General features: G+C 35.0%; 1 protein-coding gene across 15 annotated transcripts in view; it reads right to left on the bottom strand.

Moving 5' to 3' along the window:
* LOC119074455 (protein phosphatase 1 regulatory subunit 12C) overlaps positions 1 to 21,006 on the bottom strand; it is a 34,054-nt gene that overhangs the window by 5,596 nt on the left and 7,452 nt on the right. For 4 of the 15 annotated variants that reach the window (XM_037180634.1, XM_037180603.1, XM_037180611.1 and 1 more), the window contains exons 2-19: positions 17,864 to 17,976; positions 17,356 to 17,800; positions 17,124 to 17,292; positions 16,880 to 17,050; positions 16,506 to 16,643; positions 16,357 to 16,435; positions 15,629 to 15,790; positions 14,634 to 14,714; positions 13,839 to 14,183; positions 12,145 to 12,310; positions 10,506 to 11,255; positions 10,010 to 10,133; positions 9,803 to 9,946; positions 9,630 to 9,739; positions 8,951 to 8,995; positions 425 to 561; positions 192 to 282; positions 40 to 126 (exon numbers count right to left, since the gene is read on the bottom strand). In XM_037180634.1, the coding sequence (XP_037036529.1) occupies positions 40 to 126; positions 192 to 282; positions 425 to 561; positions 8,951 to 8,995; positions 9,630 to 9,739; positions 9,803 to 9,946; positions 10,010 to 10,133; positions 10,506 to 11,255; positions 12,145 to 12,310; positions 13,839 to 14,183; positions 14,634 to 14,714; positions 15,629 to 15,790; positions 16,357 to 16,435; positions 16,506 to 16,643; positions 16,880 to 17,050; positions 17,124 to 17,292; positions 17,356 to 17,800; positions 17,864 to 17,976 (3,357 nt within the window). The remainder of the gene's footprint in view (positions 1 to 39; positions 127 to 191; positions 283 to 424; positions 562 to 8,950; positions 8,996 to 9,629; positions 9,740 to 9,802; positions 9,947 to 10,009; positions 10,134 to 10,505; positions 11,256 to 12,144; positions 12,311 to 13,838; positions 14,184 to 14,633; positions 14,715 to 15,628; positions 15,791 to 16,356; positions 16,436 to 16,505; positions 16,644 to 16,879; positions 17,051 to 17,123; positions 17,293 to 17,355; positions 17,801 to 17,863; positions 17,977 to 21,006) is intronic. The other 11 variants (XM_037180626.1, XM_037180618.1, XM_037180697.1 and 8 more) reach the window with 11 other exon arrangements.

Raw genomic sequence — 21,006 nt, forward strand, 5'->3', positions numbered from 1 at the left:
AAAATAATGTGCCCGAAATCATAGCCGATAAAAATTTACCTTTAATTCTTCTTCCATCTCAGACAGCTTCCTTTCCATAGCTCGTCGTTCACGTTTCTCTAGTTCAGAGAGCGAATTTTTTGTTGTCTACGGAAGCAATGCGGATTTTATTAGGACCATACGTCATTTGTTGCACAAAAAAAACTACTTACAGCGTTTGTAAATCGATCGACTGTTGCTTTAGCTGTGCTTAGATCGTCCTCCTTCTTCTTGAGTTGGGTTTTTAACTTTTCATTTTCCAGTCTAAAACAAATCAACAGAAATCGAAATAAATGTTACATCCGGGGTCTTACTAAATCTGTACGTTCACAGATTAAAGACATCTGAACTATTTGGGAGGAACATCTTTCCTCTTTACTTAACACAACAGAGAAACAAGTCTTACCTGGAAGCCTCATACAATGCCTTATAGTCTATGTCACCATTTTCAGCCGCCGAATCACTCTTAGCGTCATTCTGTTCAGAAGCGAGCGAACTTGTCGATCCTAGTCTTGACCTGGATGTTCGACTTTCAGAGCCACTCTAGAAATAAATTACCAAAAATTACTTAATGTCGAAGTAGAAGTAAAGACAAAGAAACTTTTTAAAAAAATAAAAATATTCTAATTCTAATTGATATGCTCAAGTATCAAGTCTTACTTCATAACCTTCACTCTTTTCGGAAGAAATACTTTGCGATCTTGCCGTTTTACTCGCTCTACTGTTATCGGTAGAAGTCGAGGTGGACGTGCTAGTTGCCGCATTAACTTTGTTGCGGTTCGCACGACTTTTACGATCATAATCTTTGAAAGATTGGCTTCGATTCACACGACTGGAGGCGGTTGTCGTTGATGATGACGACGGCGTTGGCAGACCGTAATTATTCAGACTAGAATTTGAAGATGAGTATCGGTTTGATAAGCTGCTGTTCCTGAGTGATGCATAATCTTTTTTCGCATAATTTCCATTTGTATAGTTGTTTTTGTAGGTTGAACCAGGTGTATATGCCGACAAACTCAAACCGGCTGTGGTAATGCCATTGTCATAAGACGCATATGGACTGACATATCTATCACCATACGGTGATTTGTACGAACTGCTGGATGAATTGTACGATGAGGTGCTGGGATTGGTGTAATAACCGTTTCGATTAGCCGAACTGTATAGATTTTCCCGTGATCCATATTGATTTGAGCTGCCATAGTTCGAAGTGTAAGATGGATATGCTGAACTAAGCGGTCGTGATGAGTTGTAAGATGATGAACTCAGATATGGATTACTTGAAGTAGATGACGTAGGCACTCGAGAGTTGGACAAAGATCGACGCCGAACAACCGGTTGACTTGTACGCGTTCTCGAACGAAAAGACATTGTTTCGGTTTTTTTTTTTGATTTATCGTAACTTAAAGTAGTCTTTCACTTCTTCTTTTTTAAATTGAGAGATCAGTAAGTCTATTGATTTATTAAGCTGCAAGTGGAAAACAATGTTACCAATGGTCATTCATGTTTATGATGAAGGTCGATACTATCGAGGCCTATTGGGGCTGTTAACATTACATCAAGGTTATTGGAAGACAGACAGTCTAACAAATAGACAACAACAAAATCTGTGAAGATTCGGAGACTGTTACTACAACGCAATTCGTATTTTCAGTTTCCCATTTTCTGAGTACTCGTTTGATGTGTTCGTCAAAATAATTTCGATTCAAACAGCAACATCAATACCATCAATTAGTTCATCGTCATGAATATAATTTTAAATATTTCAATGTATACCACAGATAAACGTGCAAAAAATTGTTTTTCACCTTTCTGAAGAACATGAATGCTATTAAAGCGAAAATGTAAATAGTCGCACTTGAAAAACATATGGCATAGCCGAAAAGAAATCGCATTAAATGGTCGTGGAAAAGGAATAATAATTTTTCGTTTTTTTGTGTTTAAATTGTGTATAAATTTATAATGTAATTAAATGTACCAACAACTGTAACGTACACAGACGTACGTATAATATGAAAAAGTTGAAAATTACGAGAGTTTAAAAATAGATTTATATTTAAAATTATTAAATTTAAACAGATTTAAATTCGGAAAGAAGTCAAGATGTTAAAAATGCCCACATTTCTTTGTTTGAATAATAGGGCAACTTATTTTTCAGAATGACACTTTACTGGTACATACAAAAAACGAAATAAATTTAAGGTAACAACACAGTGTTGTATTTGGGTACCAATTTGTAAAGAAATTAAATTCAATTCAGATATTGGAGGATATGCATTGGCGATAAAAATGGAGCGGTTTCAGCAGCAATAAGATCTTAGAGATAAAAACTTTGATTGTAAAACGTGAAAGAGAAAAAAAAATACTCGACGTCCCGAAATGAGCATTTCCATCCTCAAAATACAATACAGTCAGAGGCAGTGAAATTTCAGCATGAATTTGCTTCAGCTGTATAAACAGTTTTGATTGTTAGTGTGGATCAGCTGACAGACAGCTAAAGCAAATGCCGAAATTTCACTGTTGCTGACTGTATCATTTTGATTTTACTTTCAGCTTTTGTAGACATTGTGTCGATTCATTGACTCTATGACTTTCTTAGTCAAAGGTTAGGTCAAAGATCAGGAAACCATTTGAGTACAATAAGAATGACAATGTCTCCATACCACTGGTGAAATAGAAACCGCCTACGTTATAACAATAGTTACTTATTATTTTTCTCAATAATTTACAACTGGAACGACCTTTCAGTTCATGTATCAGTAACCAACGAATTCAGTTGAACTTTACAATGCAATGGGTATGAAGAGTCTCGTAATTTTGAGAAAAAAATCTGCGCTACATTGTCTTTGTGTTGCCTTTATACAACAATTGTTAACAAACACGTTATTTTATATCATGTAAACCATTTATTGCAGTTTGTGGTTTGAAGAAGAAGAAGAAAATCCAAGGAAACTGAAAATACATCAAGAGCGAGTTAAAACCGAACGAGATTCTAATAGTAACATAACATAATATAAGATATACGAACAGTGAAGGTAATAAATAAAAAATCAGACACCAAACACACAGATGCATCTCGAATGTTGAACCACTAAAAGCAAGAGTTGCAATTTATGACTTTGTTAAATGCAACTTTATATGATCACATAAAGTTAGTGAGGTTGTACCAGTTACAAGATAAAAATGAACATAAAAGGAAAATAAATAATTCAACAGCATAAACCGAACATAAATGAATGACCATTAATGGTAAATCGATTGATATTTACACGGGACAGTACTACAAGTACAGAAAAAAGTACTGGCCTACATTTATTTACTTTGTACGAAACGTTAAAAATTCTTTAAAAATCACTTCGAAAAAGGAAAGCGGCATGAGTATTTGTATACGTTTTTCACTGACATATCCGTAAACGAATTAACAGCAGAAAAAATTGATTTAACGTTAAAATTCTTATTTAAAACACCGATGTTTAGCGTATAGCCGATCAGATATAACAGAGCAAAAGTGTAATACGTTTATTAGAAGAAAACGCGTGTAGCGACTGTCTCGGACATAGTGGAACTAAATCGAAAATTCTCTCTCATGGCGTACGGCAACAGAAATGAAAATTTTTATTATTAGAAAATGCTAAAAGACGCGATGTTTTCTTCATTATATATGTGTGTTTTCATTCGCTCGCGCGTATTGATGGTAAAACGGAGTGTGGTATTGGTATTACGCTGAGAAAATGCACCGCAAAAATTGTGATGATAACCACAAAACTACGTTTTACGAGAAATATCTCAAATGTGACAGAGATGAACTGTCAAATCGACAGTCTAGAATTTGAAAGAAACCTTTCATCGTCTGTTTAGTTAGAAATAATACGGAAAGAAGACACTTCGACTACGTAGTAACTCGCAGAGTATTTTCCAAATATCTAACAGATTTTACAAAAAAATGTGTTGAAATTAGACATCGCTAATATCAACCTTGTACCGTGGAATATTAGCGACTTTGTATCAAGAAAAACGATAAGTCTCCTATTACTAGCAGTGACTATCGACAAAGAATTGAAAAAAATGTGTGAAAACATTTATCTAGATGAGCACAGCCCACCACTTTTCGCAAGACTTAGTGTGATTCATTTGTTAAAATTTTATGACTCACAAAATGAACTCGTAAAACTTTTGACCCTAGACAAATAAAAAACCAAATAAAATTTATATTACATATACTGCGCTGGCTGGTCCATTTAGAAAACAGTTGCCACATAAATTCTACACCATTTTTCCTTCCTCATCAATTTCAGTTCATCCAAAAACATGTTAAATACGAAATCTATATTTAATACAAGTAAACTTCTTCGTATTTCCTTCTTCGATTTTTTTTTTCTTCAAACAGAAGACTTCATACGAATATACTGCAGTTACTCAACACGAAGAACATACTTATATGAAAAATAAATTTTCTTCACGCGGTTAAAAACCATCAAAACCCGACAAATCATTCAAAGAAAACTAAAATTACAGCCCACGCAATTTTCAGATATGGACGTCATGTTTCTCCGTATTAAAAGATGTGTACACCCGATGACCACCAATTCTACAAACAGTGAATGGAGTAATCTAATCAACAGATGTGTTCTTTTCGAGGGGATATGAGCTGAATCAGACGTTTTAATTGAAAAGAAAATGGTTTTTTAAATAAAATAGAAAATTTAATTTTTTTAGCCGTCTGTTTAACATATCTGTCTACCTTTGTGGTTATTGTTATAGTTATGAAGAGTTACGAACGATGTATAATTGGTGAAGAATAGAGAAAATGTGGGCGTTTGGTAAGATTGATAGAGATGATGTCTACAACAACTACTAAATCATTGTCGCACTAAAACATTTGATATACGTTGCTTTCAATTTAAAGCTGTTTTAGTGAAAGTATTCGATCATTATGACAAATTTGGGACGATGAGACATATTGCGTAAACGACTGAAGCACCATGATACCTTGAAGTTGAAGTAACATTTTCAGTTTATGGAAGTTCCATCTAAAATATATTTTTATGAGGAAGTTACAGCTGGTGCTCCAGTAGTTCGTAAGAAGAAAAGTTGGTTATAATTTCAAGACCTTACAATTCGATCAGGGAATAATCTTTAACGTAAGCTCTTCGAATTTTGACTCTCTCTCTCCTCGCTTCATCATTCTCACATGATTAAAACAACTGAATTCCCGGACAGATTGAAGTAATTATGAGGAAAAACCTACTGGGCGTTACAATGGAAACACTTAAATGCAATGCGATTGACCGCAACATTCTACTCGACATTAAACTTACGAATTCTTTTCTGGTACGAGTCTGAAAATAAAAGTAAATTCGTTTCTCTAAATTTAATCCTAAAACAGAGACAAGTTTTAAAATAAAACGATTTATCGGCATGTAAAATACATAAGGAAGATATGCCAATTTCATATTATGCCCGTCGAAATAGCAATGACCTTTCGGTTCTATATATTCTTTCATTCAACACAGTAATGTCTCTAGTAATGGCATAGGTGCTATATACACGCATCCCAGTATACGAGAAATAGAACACAAATGATACACACGTTGAAATTCGGTTGATAATTCTTTCACATGGATTTCGGATTTAATTTTTGTGCGATATTTTTGAATTATTACCAGCATAGAAGTAGGAAAAAAATGAAAAACAAACAAGTCAAGGTTGGAAAATACATTGAATTATTAGGTTCAATTGCCAAGATTTTTTTTCGCGAACTTAAAAGTTAACATTTTAATTCTATTTGTTTGAAAACAGTGTAAAATCTTGAAGAAACATTCAGCAATAAGTTGGAAATTACTATTGACCCTGTCAATGCAATAGGTACTTCATATACGATTTAACCTGTTACATACGGCAAGCATTTGACCAGTATTATTATCGGGTCTACTACTTCTATCGATCAAAGTAATTTTTAATTGGTTGATTTCAAATCTTGTACTTCAATTTTTTAACCATGCATTTTACTATATAAAGAACCACATTACCCAGAGCTTGTCATTATATTTGTCGTCGTTATCGATAACAGATGAATAGCCGTATGACGTATATGATTAGTCGCACAGCACATACTTGGATGCAAACTCCACATCTTTAAGCTCACACGAAATTGTGCAAATGAAAATTTTTAGCATCCAAGTCCAGCTCCGAATCATTCATCTAATCCTTTCCCTAGAGTCAATTCCACATTTTAATTTTATTAATTAACATCGACCACACATCGATGTCCATTTTATTTTTTACTTGCAGTCAGTACAAGCATTCAAAGTGGGCTGTTTATTTTCATGTGAATGTTTAATGTTGATTCGGATTAGCCGATCAGAAATTGTTTAATTTTAAAGATGGACAGAGGTGTAAACAAACAAAAATTGAGTTTCTATGCCATGGCTTTCAATTAAATGATTTTGATCGTGTTGCAGTACTCGACAGATGCAATGCAAATTGCTAAACTGTTCATTTGTGCTAAGATATAGGCTATAGCCGCTTCAAATATAGAGTTTAGAATCTGACCAGAAAATAGTGTTTCAAGGTACAAATACCTGTAGTAGTTCATAGAATTGATCAAAGAACATTAAATGATTTAAAGTGTTAGTAAAATTCTCGAAAAAAAACGCTAATTTCACTGCAGCTCAATTTGTTGTTTAATTAAACGATTTAACGATCGGTGGCCAGAAGCCATAAATTATAGAAGATAATTGGTAATCTTACTTTTGGCAAGGTGGATCGTCAAAGAAAGCGATTAAGTTATTATAAGTTTGTGACGACAATAAGTGACACCGTTTAAATCTGGTTCAGACTTAAGTATATCATTCTATATTTGTGACACAATAATTAAAGCCAAACTAATCAGAGTCAATGGGTAATAACGGTAGCCTTGACGTTGATAACTATTTTCAATTTATTTTTACTTATTCGTCCCGTTGTGGCGGAGTGTACACTAGCCAAAATCGGTAAATTGTTACATTCAATTATACCTCTTGATGACCATGACACAGGTTTTAATTTTCAGATAAACTTTTCATATAATTCCGAATTTCTTCGGTGACATTTGTAAACGTTAACAAGACTTGCCGTCCAAAGTTAATTCTCAGCGGTTTCTCCTCGCTTATTTTTATTATACTGAAAGACTATCTCAGCGAGAGTGATCTCATATTCTTTATTTTTTTGAGATGTGTAGCTATTGACCATGGTAGGAAATGTAGAGGTGATTTAGTTGCACAAAAAAATCGTTGAAACTACTTGAGCAGTTTCAACGGTTTCACATCATCCATTCCATCAATAAATTGGAAAATATTCATGCAAGGGTTCCAAGAGTTCTAAGGAAAACGATTCTGATTAATCTCCTCGCAGAAACATTTGCCCTAGCTGTTTCATGCTGACTTTTCATTCAACAGTTTTTGGTTTTTGAGACCGGTTGATGAAGGACTAGACGAGACATAACTTTAGTCATACATTTGATAAATAGATCAAACTACAAAAATAGCTTTAAAAAAACATAAAAGATGTTCTGCGATATAAACTGCACCGCTTCCAACGCTACAACCTCAAAATTGTAAAAAAGTGAAGAGCTTGCCAGTGCTGACATCTAATACTTTCTAATTAAGTTTTGAACAGTGGCCGAATTTCAATTTTGTGCACTATATCGATTCAGCTGTTGACCAGCTGGTCCACGTATTTATTTCCACGTAAACAAACAAAGTCAGTTAATTTTATAATCAGGAGTAGATAAAAATGGCAATGGTGGTTTGTTTATTATCGTTAACAATGCAACAAACAGCTGAATCGCAATAAATAGTGCACAAAATTGGAAGTCGTCCACTGTAGCATCGAAGCTTTTTTATTGTTTACAGTTTATTGATGAGGTAGATTTGTTAACAGTCCCGTGCTCTGACTTCAATTCTAAACGCAAACCTTACAAACATGTAAACTAGGCGCACATTCAAACAATGAAACTGTCGACAAGGTGTGTGTTTGAAAACGGTAAGGTGCAAAATGTAAAATTTATGTTCAATGGCAATAGACTTGAATCCGAATCGTAAAACCGAGTGTACGCACATAACAAATCGTTGATTTTCATTTACAACGACATTGCAGGCACAATTTATTTGTCTTCGATATTCAAACAGAAAGAAAACGACACACGAAAATAGACGTGGTGATACGTATAACACAGAAATTAAATATCAATCATTACACCTAATGTTTATTTTGGCACAAAATACATTATTGACATTAACAGTTTTTTTTTGTTCGAATTCACTGGCACAATTTCACAGAAAAACACAAAAAAATCGTTTAATTAACAACACTGTTGTAATGTTCACATAAAACGATCATAGCTGAGTTCACCTCTTTGAACACAAATTGACGAATTAATGCCATAATTATTGTCACAGATGAGCGGACGAACAGATGAGCAATATACGAGTAATTTGTCAAAAATGCATTCAGATTTTTCAGTACATCAATCCACTTCGAAGAATTTAATTCATTCGCAATTGTTCACAATTTATAGGAAAAAAATGTTATTTTAGAATGAAAAAAATGTGAAGAAGAAACGAAAAATTAGAAAACACAGGTGCTGGTTGTACACTTTGCATCTGGTGATCAACGCTTTATTATTTTAAATAGGCGGTTGACGATGATAAGAATAGAAATCTGTGCTTTTTTATTGTGTAATGTGTGAAATGCATTTTTGATTTATTTTTAGATTTTTTTTTAGTTCAATTTGAAACTTGTTTTTGTCGCATACACACACAACACACACCTTCGACAAAGGGTGATTGTAAAAGTCTGCAGATTTTGTTTCGAAAAATTCTATCGACAGTTCTACAACATTTCGTGATACTATATTCTATTCATAAGGCTTTTTTTTCTATTCTTTACTCACCTCTTTGTCATCAATATCACCGTCCTGTCGTTCTGGGTCAATGTCCTGAAACGAGATGTCATCATAAATACTTTCAAATGGATGAATTAAGCCATAGAAATTGTATATGAAAGATTCGGTCGAACAAGATGGGATTAGACCTTTTGATAAGCTGTTAGGAATGACTGAGGAACTTCTACAAACATTTGAAAGTAGGTATCCGCAAACCAGTCAGCTATAGGAAGTGTGCACTGAGAGAGGAAATTTCCAACTGTAAGACAAAATTTCGTACCGACCGACATGGCAATTGTAGTCGTTTGTCGGTTTGCCTTACAGATGAAACGACAGAAATACAATTACAGCGGCTCTCTGTATTTGCCTGGGAATTGATCTTCTCGAAAAATGTACAATAAATTGACTTGAGCGAAAGCTCGTCCGAAATTTCGTGCTAAAAATTAAAAATTAATAAATTTGATAACGCGCAACCGCTTCAAATGACTTTTTCCAGCGTGTTTTCATGACGGGGTCGACGAAGCGAGACAAGAGATTGGGGGTCAAGAAGTCGTCAAAAACTGTCACAGCATTTTCCTGATGTTCACTACTTCACCAGACTATCCTGATTGATAGTCTATCAGTTCCCATTCCTACTTGGTCCTCAAAACCACTCTTAAAGTTAAAGGAAAGTTTCTATTACTCTTACATCCATGTCTACATGAACAACTCCTGTAGATCGTCTCTTTGGTCTTCGTCGTCTCTGTATTACAGCTTGCGTTGCCTGTGCCGTGCGGCTATCATTCTCCTTGTCATTTTCTGTAAATCGGAAAATGGTGTTCAACGATTTTCATTGGTTTATTGGAATATGGATTCGACTACCTTTATCTTCACTGCTACTCTTTGGCCGCCTCAATGATAATGTCACTTCACTGGTATTTTCCTTAGTTCGGTCATTCGATAGTTCACTATTCGCCGTTGAGATAACAGGAGCAGAGACCGGTCTTTCAGTTGGAGGCGATGGATCTGTAATTGAATATGCTTGTTATGTCGGAAAACTGATTTAAATCTCTTATGCAATGCACATACTTGAGTTGCTATTGATCTGTCTCCGTTGGCTAATCGTTGATCCAACTGGTGTTGTGTTATTCGATGAAATTATGTTGTTTGATGTCGATGTGATATTCGAGGCTGGCACGTCTTCCAATTTGAACTGAAAACAAGAATTCTGATAATTAAAATTTCTGAATTCCGTGAGTTTTAGGCTTCGTCAGTGATTGGATTTCTTCAAGCAAATTACATTCAATGTCTGTATAGCAAGCATAACATTAATTTGATCAATCGTCAACGTGCAGTTTGTTTTCAATTGTGGGAAGATTTGTGCTGTTGTGTGTGTCTGTCAATATGTTTTTTGATTAGTGGTCCAAGTTTAATTTATACCACGTCACCGATGAAAACACCACCGACACTATCAGAGTCAATTAATCCCGCAGCACAAACCTTCCTCAAGAAGTACTTTATAAACTGTACACTTCAACCGTAAGTATTAGCATAAAGCCCTCTCTGAACGATAAAATACTCGTACCTTACTTCCGGCGTCGAATTTCAGTCTCCAAGACGGTCGTCGTTCAGCAGCCATACCGTGATGAGCTGGTGACGACGGGGTCGAGTCACTTTTCCTTTCATTATCTTCCGCCTTTCCACTTAAATGCTTATTTCCAACAATTGACGACACATCATTGTTGGAGTACTTGTTAGCTTCGTTACGCAACTTTTCCGCCAGAGATAATGACGCAGCATTATCCATGTCAAACAGTGATCGTTTATCCCGATGGGATTTGGTAAAGGGAAATTCCAATTTTACATCATTTTCGACCGGTTTCGTTGATTCTTCTGTTGTGTCACTGGACCGGGAACTATCAAATTTAAAATTGGTTTGCGCTATCGTCGGAGAAGCGGTCTTCGTGAGCATCTCCAAATCAGTCTTTGCGTTGCTGGGTGGAGGCACATTTATTGTAGCTGATATCGTTGATTCGACCAGTTCCGTATCTTTGGATTCATTGACAGATTTGGCTATTGGAACGATAGCCGAAAAGGAAACAGTGTTTGATGATGGTGATGTTGATGTTGGTGGCGGGTTTATTGTGTATGTTGCTGTAACTTTGTCGTCGACACGAGCCGATGATGTCGGTGCGTTTATTGTATAGGTGGCAGTTACATGATCGGTAGGAGAAGTTGATTGTACATCGGTTGACGATTGCTGGGAAATATTTCCTTCAGTTGTTTGTATAGTAGGTACTCTGTCGTTAATTGCGGTTGAGGTGGGAGTTTCGCTCTGTTAATATTAGTGTTTGGTTATGTATCAAAACTTTATTCGGTGAATTCATTTTTAAATGTTGAATTGACTGTATGTACAAAGCAAAAAAGCGGCATGAAAATTGGGTAATCACAGGGTAAAGGAAGAATGTCTTAGACGTCCTGTCATCTTTAAGAAATGAAACTGAGCGTAGAAGTAAGTGATAAAATGGACGAATATTTTGAAGGACGATCGGGACAAATGGAACAGCATAAAGTGCGGTTCATCGTACATCATAATAAATAACGTAAAGTATTTGTGAAATTGATTCCTCCATGATCTGCCGAATGAGTTCACTTTAAAATGTGGAGTTCATAGTAAGATGAGATATGGCAACGTATAATGACTCGATTTGAAAGCAGCCTAACACTAATTAATTTTTTATTTTTTTTGCCCGACATAAGTCGATTGTGGAATGTATTACACAAAGATTATTACATTTCAGGTCGACAGGTCTTTGACTATAAGTTGTTCCGAAAAATGTTTCATATTGCAACCAGTTGTAAATACCAAAATTCAGGTTCAGCAGACTACTAATTAAATGTTATCGGATGCGACAACAATTGTCACGTGTTGGGTGACACTTGTTCAAATTCTACTTGTAATTTTTTGTAAATTATTTCAATTATTATGCAAAACAGGTACACAAAAAATCGCTCTGTTTTAAAGGTAACCCCAAACATAATAGCAAAAAAAATCGTATTAATTAACAAAAACAAAATGAAACCTGTCACCCAAGCAGGGTAAGGTATTAATGAAACTTTTTTTCAACGCAAAAAAAGGTCAAATGGAAATATCAACTCAACGTGGTTTTAGGTTTATTTTTGTCAAAGAAAACAACATAGTCGATTGAAAGTGGTATACTCACGTCGTTATTATTGTTATTCATGTTCTTCTTCTTGACCAATTCTTCAGCACTTTTGATTTCATCCAATGTAACACCTTGAGTCGATCGTCGAGTTTCACGAACACGTTTCGCATGTGCTTTGCGCTGAGTCTCGCTTTCTTCATCACGCACCGGCGGCACGAAGGATCTAAATGATGGTGACGGACAGAAATTAGATTAGACTTCGTTAAATGGTTTCAGTTATGATGTGCGTTTCGTTGTAAAATTATTTAAATGCCAAACAATATTAAGTAAATTGTGAATCGCATTGTAATTGTTGTGTGGTTGGATCTAGACATTCGATGTTTGTTTTTAGATGCATCAACAATTCACTGATTTTATTAGTGATAAGGTGGTGTCGTCAACCTTTTACAAACGGCAAGATAATCGTTGCATAATGACTACTGAATCTATTACTTCTTTTGTTCAAGCATCGCGTGATGTCTTATAGCAAATCTTGTATATTGTTCAGTTTTACTACAGTGAACGTCCGTAAAATTTAAATAGAAATTTGCTTCAACTGGTCTACTCATACAAAGAAAACTGCTTTTACTTGTTCATACGTGTGGAATAGTTAAACTCACGCGCATGGTAACTATAAAAGCGTATGAAGATATATAAGCAGTTTTTGTTGCTTGGGTGGACTAGCTGAAAGTCAGCTGAACAAAATTTCTAAGTAAATCTAGCTGACGTCTTCTGTATGAGTTTTCTATACAAAAGAGCTACAGATAAACACAGATCGTAGCCGATTCTAAAAGGTTAACGTAGTAAAAGCGGAAATTTTTCAAAGTAATTGAATTTGTTAGATTAAAAAGACAAAGTGACAAGCTGGGAAACAATAAGTTGAATCGTAAACTGTTGATCTTTTCGATGATGTCGATTATCACTGAATAAAATTGGCTGAGTAAATAACAAGTTTAGCCATCAGGATAGACAAGCAATATCGATTCGCCCCCAAATGTATTCATACAGCAAATTTGAAATTGATTTTAAAGTGCAATTCTGATAAGCGAGATGCTTTCCTTTGGAAATAGTTATTGAAATTTGAAATTGAAAACCGTCCACGACGTACAGATGGAGTTTGAAGAAACACTTCATTTAATATCACAATGTCTCTGAACGTTTCAAAACATTTTCAAAGAAATTCATCTAGAATCTTGAAAGGATTTTCTTATTCGCACAGAATTTTCTTCGTCTATCGACAACACATAGTAAATGAATGTCTTCTACTTCTAAGGATAATAAAGCGGTTCGTTGAATTGGGTCATCCAAGTTGCTTTAACATTTTGTTGGTGAATGTCATCACATGAGACAGTGTCTTTGTATTCGTGGATCAGTTTTCATTATTTAGAAATTTAGAAAATTTAGAAATCCGTCTTCACCTTATCTCCTCTGAAATATTACAAAGAAATTTCATGTCTGTTTTTGTAATGAAATAAAAATTCTTCGCAAAGCACTTGGGATTAGTGAAAAAGAGTATAACTAATATGGAGTTAATAGAAAGGAGTTGTTAGATGATTAGTTGTATCATTCGGTAGAAGCTCATTGTATGCCTTCTCGTATCGTACAAATTAGGAGGGTAAAATTCAGTCGTCAAACATATCACTCAGTGCAAAAGTCATAACAAAATCGCTTTAAAAATTGGATGAAAACAATAAAAACGCAGAAGTATTTACTTGAAGAAATTTTTGAAAATGTTCCCCGGTGTAAATTTACTACGAATCGTAGCCGGTTCGGTATTTGTATTGTTAATTTGTTTCAATTCGTCCGCTAATCGTTTATTATTATTAGCCGACGTTTGAGTCAATTCTTTGTCACCATTCTTAGCTGCTGTTGCATTGACCAAATCAACCACGCTAGACGCGTTTCGTGGCATCGGTGGTTGTTCGTTAATTTTGTCCAGTGCAAGGGCACTGCCACCAATAACTGGTCGATTTGCTGGCATTTTTTGTGTTGGTGCAGTGATGGCCAAATTATTTACGCTATTGAATTTGGACTTTACGAGCTCTTCAACGGCCGGTCTGTGTAATATAATAGGTTGATGCAATGTTTTGTTTGTTGTTACTGTTTGTCTACTTGTGTATGTTTGTGGTTAGGTAAGTGTCAATTGGAACTAAGACCCTAATGCTTTTGCTAACTATTTTACGAAGTCAAGAATCTACTTCATAGAATATCCATCTCGAAATTGTGTCACTGTCTTTTACACTGATGTCCACGTAATGGAAACGACGTCTATAATTACGATTATAGATCTCAGGTCCGGTACCACTTCTCTGATTCATTACAGTCTTCAAATCTTTGTTTTGTATTTTTCAATGTATAAAGCAACCAGGGGATCTTCATCATCACATACAAAAATGCATGCGTTGCCTATTTCTTATATGAAATGAGTTTCCTTCACTGTTTTCGTTTTCACATAATTCTTCAATTCAATGAAATTTGTGGAAAAATTGGAAAAACTCAATAATTACCTGCGAACTTGTCCCGGCTGTGTGACTACTGGCGGGGTTGTTGTGCTTGGGCTGCTAACGATTGGCGTTAATACAGTTTTCCTGCGAAATGATTTAATTAGAAATTATTTTCGGGTATTTTTCAAAATGAATGTCAAAATTACAATAACGGACTCTGGAAAACCGATCATCCACTTTTCATTTCACCGGAAAGATAAAACGATATCGGTTTTTGCCAGTCAGTTACAGTAACTTAAGTTTATGTTTTCACTTAAGCTAGAAAAGCACCGGCATTTAACTCCCAAAAAATTATTTTAGCACAAGCATCGTTTCATACCCTGTTACCTTCATTGTGTGGTTTATATTTATGTTATTACACGTTTCAGTTAATCAAAAAAACATTCGTTAGTGAAATGTGTGAGTGGGAGCAGTCGAAAAAAAAGCAGTTACGCCATTAGTCGAATCATCTTGTGTGAAATACTAGGAATTACGAAATGATCTTCCACTGTTGTGGGATTTTTATAATGAATTTCGAATTTAATGTGACCCACACCATAAACCAAATTGTTCCGAATTGAGCAGTGTTGTGAAGAAGCTTCAACATTTATCTTGTCATGCAGATGTGAGGTTAGCTTAACAATGAAAGATTTCTCTGGATCGGAACTCCGTAAACGAATTTATAATAGCAATTGTTCGACGTCTAAATGGCTGAAGGAACTGTGATCTATACGTATCAGTGCTTGTTCATTTCTAATTCTGTTGTTCGAGAAGTCTCGAGTGTAATTGAACTAATTTACAAAATAACAATTTAATAACATGCTCGCAAATACTCTACCAACAATGCAAATATTTACACCCGGTATGCTTAAAAAGATAGTGTAATCACATGACCAACACTTTATTCGTGGCTGTGTGAATCATAGACTTTTTTACTCCCTTCAATCCCTTTGTTCCCGCGTCATCAAAATGGATTTTTTGTAAAAAAAATAAATATTTTTTGTTGTTATTTGATGTACCTTAATTGTCTGTGGTCTTTTAACGAAGACGATCTTTGTACTGAGTAATTATTTGCTGAATTATTTACACCGATGCCGACGCCACTAACTGGCGATGCTGGAAGCACTGGACACGAATTCGCCTTTATCCGAGCTCTGAGCTCTATGTATTTCTTATAAAATCTGTGTGTTTGTGTAACGTGTGTTTGATAAACAAGGAGAGCAAGCAAAAATTAATAAAAAAATTAAAATCAAAAAAATTTTGGTTTTGTTAAAATGCAATGCAAAATGCATAATTTTGATGTTTCGCTGTCATTGAAATGTAAAAAAGCGTTGAATTTCTACCTCTGGAACGAATTTCATTTTAATGTGCAACAATGGTCACATATCGAGTCAATTAAATTGACCTCAATAATCGTTTAGCAAAAAATATTATTTTTTTGTTGCAATTTCGTTGCCGTATGTCGATTGCCTCACGTGCCGGAGATAGAAATTAACGCATGATCAAACAAAATTAATTGATTAGTAAAAAATTCTTAAACGAATCAACAAATTATTAGGAAAACGCATAAAATGCAATTGCTTAATGTAATGTCAGCCACAAAATAAACTAGTAGTTCAAAAAATGTGAACATTAATAATTAATGGTATTAATGAACATCATTCTAATGTGCTATTTTAAAGTCGTCTATAGAAAGTGAAACAACGAACGAAAAAAAAAATGTTCCGTCTGTCAGCCGTACACTTACTTTTCATCTTCTTCGAAGCTTTGGGTTCGTCTTAAAATCACATCTGAGTCTGCCGGTACTGATTCTCTTTCAGGAACATCTGCAGAAAACGAAATGAAAACAATCCGATCAATATGACTACCTTAAACGATCATCGCACAATTCCGTACTTGTTTTTGGTGGACTTTCTTGCTGAGCGCGTGTTCTTAAAGAACCGCTTCGACGCCACGGAGCATCGTCTTCAGCAACGGAATTACTGTCTTTGGGAACAAGCGCAGCCGGTTCGGTTGGAGGTTTCGGTTTGTCTTCTGTAAATTGCAATTGATTTCGATTAATTGGGAGGGAAATGACACAGCAACACACATGAGACATGCTTGGATCTTGTAGTTTTGCAAAATAAGAGTTTCTTAAAGAAAGTGCGGTATTAATTGTGACTCCCAACCTGGATCAGTGTAATATAACAAAATAATTTCAAAGTAACAATTGATGGACGAGTACTGGTTCAGACATTCACGACACTTTGTAATCACTGGATTATTCATACCTACACAACTGTCGGATATACTAGTCGAATGGGAACTTTCAGTCGATTCTGTGTCGTCAGACTCGTCGCCACTGAAATTGTCTGATTCAGATATTTGTTCCAAAAATCTGATTTTTTCTCCTTTGCGCAGCAATTGAAATGTTAGGAAAGCATTTTTATAAACTATAATCTCTGGTCATATATATGCATTGGCATTGTTATTGAAGATTTTGCACTCGTGACCGTTACAATAAAAGACACTCACCATTGCCATCGACCCGAATGACTTTCGACGGCGTTTCGATGTGATTGTCCATGTTGTCACTGATGCGAATCTGACTGATTGGACGCCTTTTCGAACGTTTGTTATTCTTTTTCAGATCTTCCAAGAATCGAATCATACTCGGATCAGCAACATCTATAGGTGTTTGACCCTAAAACAAATAAAGTTCAAGTCTAATTCGTCAGAGCTTGTGAAACCAAATCAATTGACTTACAGCATAATTTTTAACGTCCATATCCGCTAATGCGGCTACTAGCATTTGTGCAGCTTCCTTCTGTCCCCAATGAGCAGCCGCATGTAATGGAGTCCAGCCATCATTGTCTTGTTTGTCCACATCCGCACGTGTGGCCAGCAACAAACTTAAAACTTTACTGTAACCTTTCGCTGCAGCTACATGTAACGCTGTCGCACCAGTGCGTGGATGTGGTTCATCAGCTTTAGATGCGTCACCTCGCAACCAATTTTTAGCATCAGTTAGCATTTGACGCTCTTCACTTTGCCGAGCTTCATCACAGTCGATTCCTTTCTCATTTATATATTTCTGTAACAATTCCTCCATGCGATTCGATTCAGCCACATCGATGGCTAATTCACCGTCGCCACTAACAGCTGCTAGGTCAGCGCCGTTTTCTATCAGATAATTTGCTATGCTAAGAAATCTGGTGGGATAAAAGAAATGTTAGGACTTCGGCCAACCGTGCAATTCGAAAATTAAAACGTACCCACAAGATGATGTGGCATGCAATGGTGTCCAGCCTTCATTGTCTTGCCGGTTCACATCGGCACCTTGTTGAACTAAAAACTCGACCATTTCGAGATTATCATCGATGCAAGCCTGGAATGAAGTTGAAAAGAACGTTACTCTATTGTGTCAATTTCGGAAGATACGAGTTACTCGCATTACACTTGTTTGTGTGATGGAATTTATAAACTGATGACTTTTCCTTAAAATTTATGAATGGACAGACAATTGACTATACAGTCTAAGACAGTGAAATTTCAACATGAATTTGCTTCAGCTGTTTTTCAGCTGATACACAGATACAATCAAAATTATTTATACTTGAAATGGGCGAAATGCTGACATTTTGCTAAAACCCAAATGTCAGTGCTTCCAAGTGAATGCGTTATAAGGTTCTTCTACTACCACTCGCGTGCGTGTAGCAGCTTCAACTGTATGAACAAGTATAAACCGTATATTGTATCTGTGGATCAGCTGAAGCAAATTCACGCTGAAATTTCACTGTCTTTGACTGTAATCAAGCCCTTCATAATATTATTTTATTGTAGTTCGCAAGGGGGCAGACCAATGGTGCTAATATTTTTGGGAAAGATCGAATGGAATTGTCAGAATCATTGAGTCATACTGTTTCAAATAGGTTCCCAGTCACAGTTACTTAAATTTTTATGTTGCCATCTGGTTCGAAAGTATGGCGAAATCGCTAATAAATCCACAGCATAATACAATTCTACAGCATACCATTACATTTTCATAAAATTTCTCATAAAAATGACCGGTAGATCTGCCAACATTTACTCTACGCCAATGAGTACACAACTCGCAACCAAACAATATGCTATGCCGAGCGTAGAGAATATATTCGTAAATAAAATTGCGAAAATAAATAAATTTTGAATTGGATTTTCATCTTCTCGACTTATTATAAAATTTGTTAAACAGCAAAACACGGAAAGTTTAAATTTAGATTTGGGGAAAACTCGTGTGAAAAGCATAGATTTTTTTATCGGTTAGTTAGTAGCGAAATGCACACGAGATAATAAAACATGGGTATTTGTGCTATTTCATTTCTGGCAATTAAGTGATACTCATTTAAATGTTAACATTTCATTGACCGTCATAGTAGCAAAGTTGTATGTGAGAATACAGTTTTTATAGAGCTGGTAGAGAACATCCAATATCTAGTTGCTGACAATTTGTTACTACGAGGCGACGATTTTTTCTTGTTTTCATTTCTGTCTCAAAATTCATGACGATTTCAGTTAAAATTTCATTCATTTTTGCAATCCTTTGATTTGATCACTTTTTTAATTGAAGGAGGAATGAGTGGTCAATTGAAAACGAAATCGGATTTACGAGTATACAAATTCGAATTAATTAAACAAAATGCTTTGGCTTGATGACAATCGACAACACTATATAACTCTACCTTTATAAAGTTTCAATAGCTCACTGACTTGATGCGTTACGGTTAACCTAGTATCTGTTATAAACTTGAACACGGTCAATGTCCGTCGCTATACATTATTTTGTCTGCCCAATAAAATCGTTATAAATTCGCTTAAAACATATGAGCGAATATAATGCACTACCTCAATCATCCAAACTAAGAATACATTACACACAGAACCAAAAAAAAAAATATTGCATTTTGCATGTGGGAGAGAAAAAGTGATTTTTTTCCAGTTCACATTCGTTTATGATTGATTTGTTCGTTTATATATTGTATATAAAGGTGATGTGAGAAAATGTATTTTTAAATTGTTTAATTGAATGAATGAAAATGAAATTTCGTACACAACGGGTGGTGATGTTATAAAAAAAAGAGTTTCGCAGAATTTTGGAACAATACCGGAGAAAGATAGCGGCGTTTAATATAATTAAATTAAAATATAATTGAAGTTTTGATCCGATGAACGTCTACCATGTACGAATATGGGAAGATTCAGTTGGAATAAGTGCTAGATCAATAGGGTTGTATACAACTTAAAGTGTGACCTTTCCGGGAGACATCTGGGTTTTCTGAATCTTTGCCTCCTTAAAAAAAACCTTAGAGCAAGAGTCATCAATATTCTTTCTCTATTTTGTCAGAATTTTTCAAAGTCATTCCTGCTCAACCCCATAACTTTTGTTCTACCTTTTTTCCCGGTAAGGTCACATTTTAATTTTCATTTATCATTTTTGGACAGCCCTACTAGCTCAACATTTATCATTTTGAAATTGGAAAGGTTTGAACATAAAACTTTGATTTCGGGTTGAAAAATGAACTGCATAGACTTAACGTGGTATTGAAGTAGATGATTGAACTATAAAATCCAGAATCTCGCGCTTAACTACCATAATAAAATACCTAAATCCACCAACTCAATTCTATTAGAAAATATCTTTAAAGCAAACACAGATGGACAGACACAGTGCTAAAGTATAAAATCTATTTCTCTCGTGCATTGACTGTGTAATAAAATTCGTATCGTGAACATAAGCCAGACAAGACATCGTTTGATTGGTTTTTGTGTAGAACAGAATTGCAAACACGAGAAGAAAACAGAAATTAAAATTAATGTTGATTCATGAAAGCGCTCATAATTTCTAGATTAATGTTATCTAAAATATTACATTAAATATTAATAATAGACTAGCGAAATGTGAAAAAAGAGAGAGAGAGAGAGACGATAAATTGATATAAATGCATGGACTCATCACGATGATGAACACCATTTGTTTTGTTCCATGAAGTGTTCCATTTAACTCGTTTATGCTAAAATAGCACACATATTTACACTTCCGATACATTAGATTCCTTACACCTATCTGCTCTTAAAACCAGAATGAAAAATCATTTTTTCCTTCGATTTAGAAATTTCTATTTTTAAAAAAGAAAAATTATTAAATTATGGTCGTTATATTCATATGTTTGAAAATAGCATCACGGTTTCTGTTTGTTCCATTCGATAATGTTTTTTTTTCTTCCTTCTTCTTCGTTTTGGAAATTATTTATAGAAACTACACACACTACCGATTCATTTCATGGTTGTTTTTCTTTTGATTTTCATCAATGCTGTATTTTCTTTTCTTACAAAATGATATTGGGCAGACAGACGTACATGTGTAATACTATACAATACA

The sequence above is a fragment of the Bradysia coprophila genome, chromosome III (assembly GCF_014529535.1).
Source record: "Bradysia coprophila strain Holo2 chromosome III, BU_Bcop_v1, whole genome shotgun sequence".
Lineage (NCBI taxonomy): Eukaryota > Metazoa > Arthropoda > Insecta > Diptera > Sciaridae > Bradysia > Bradysia coprophila.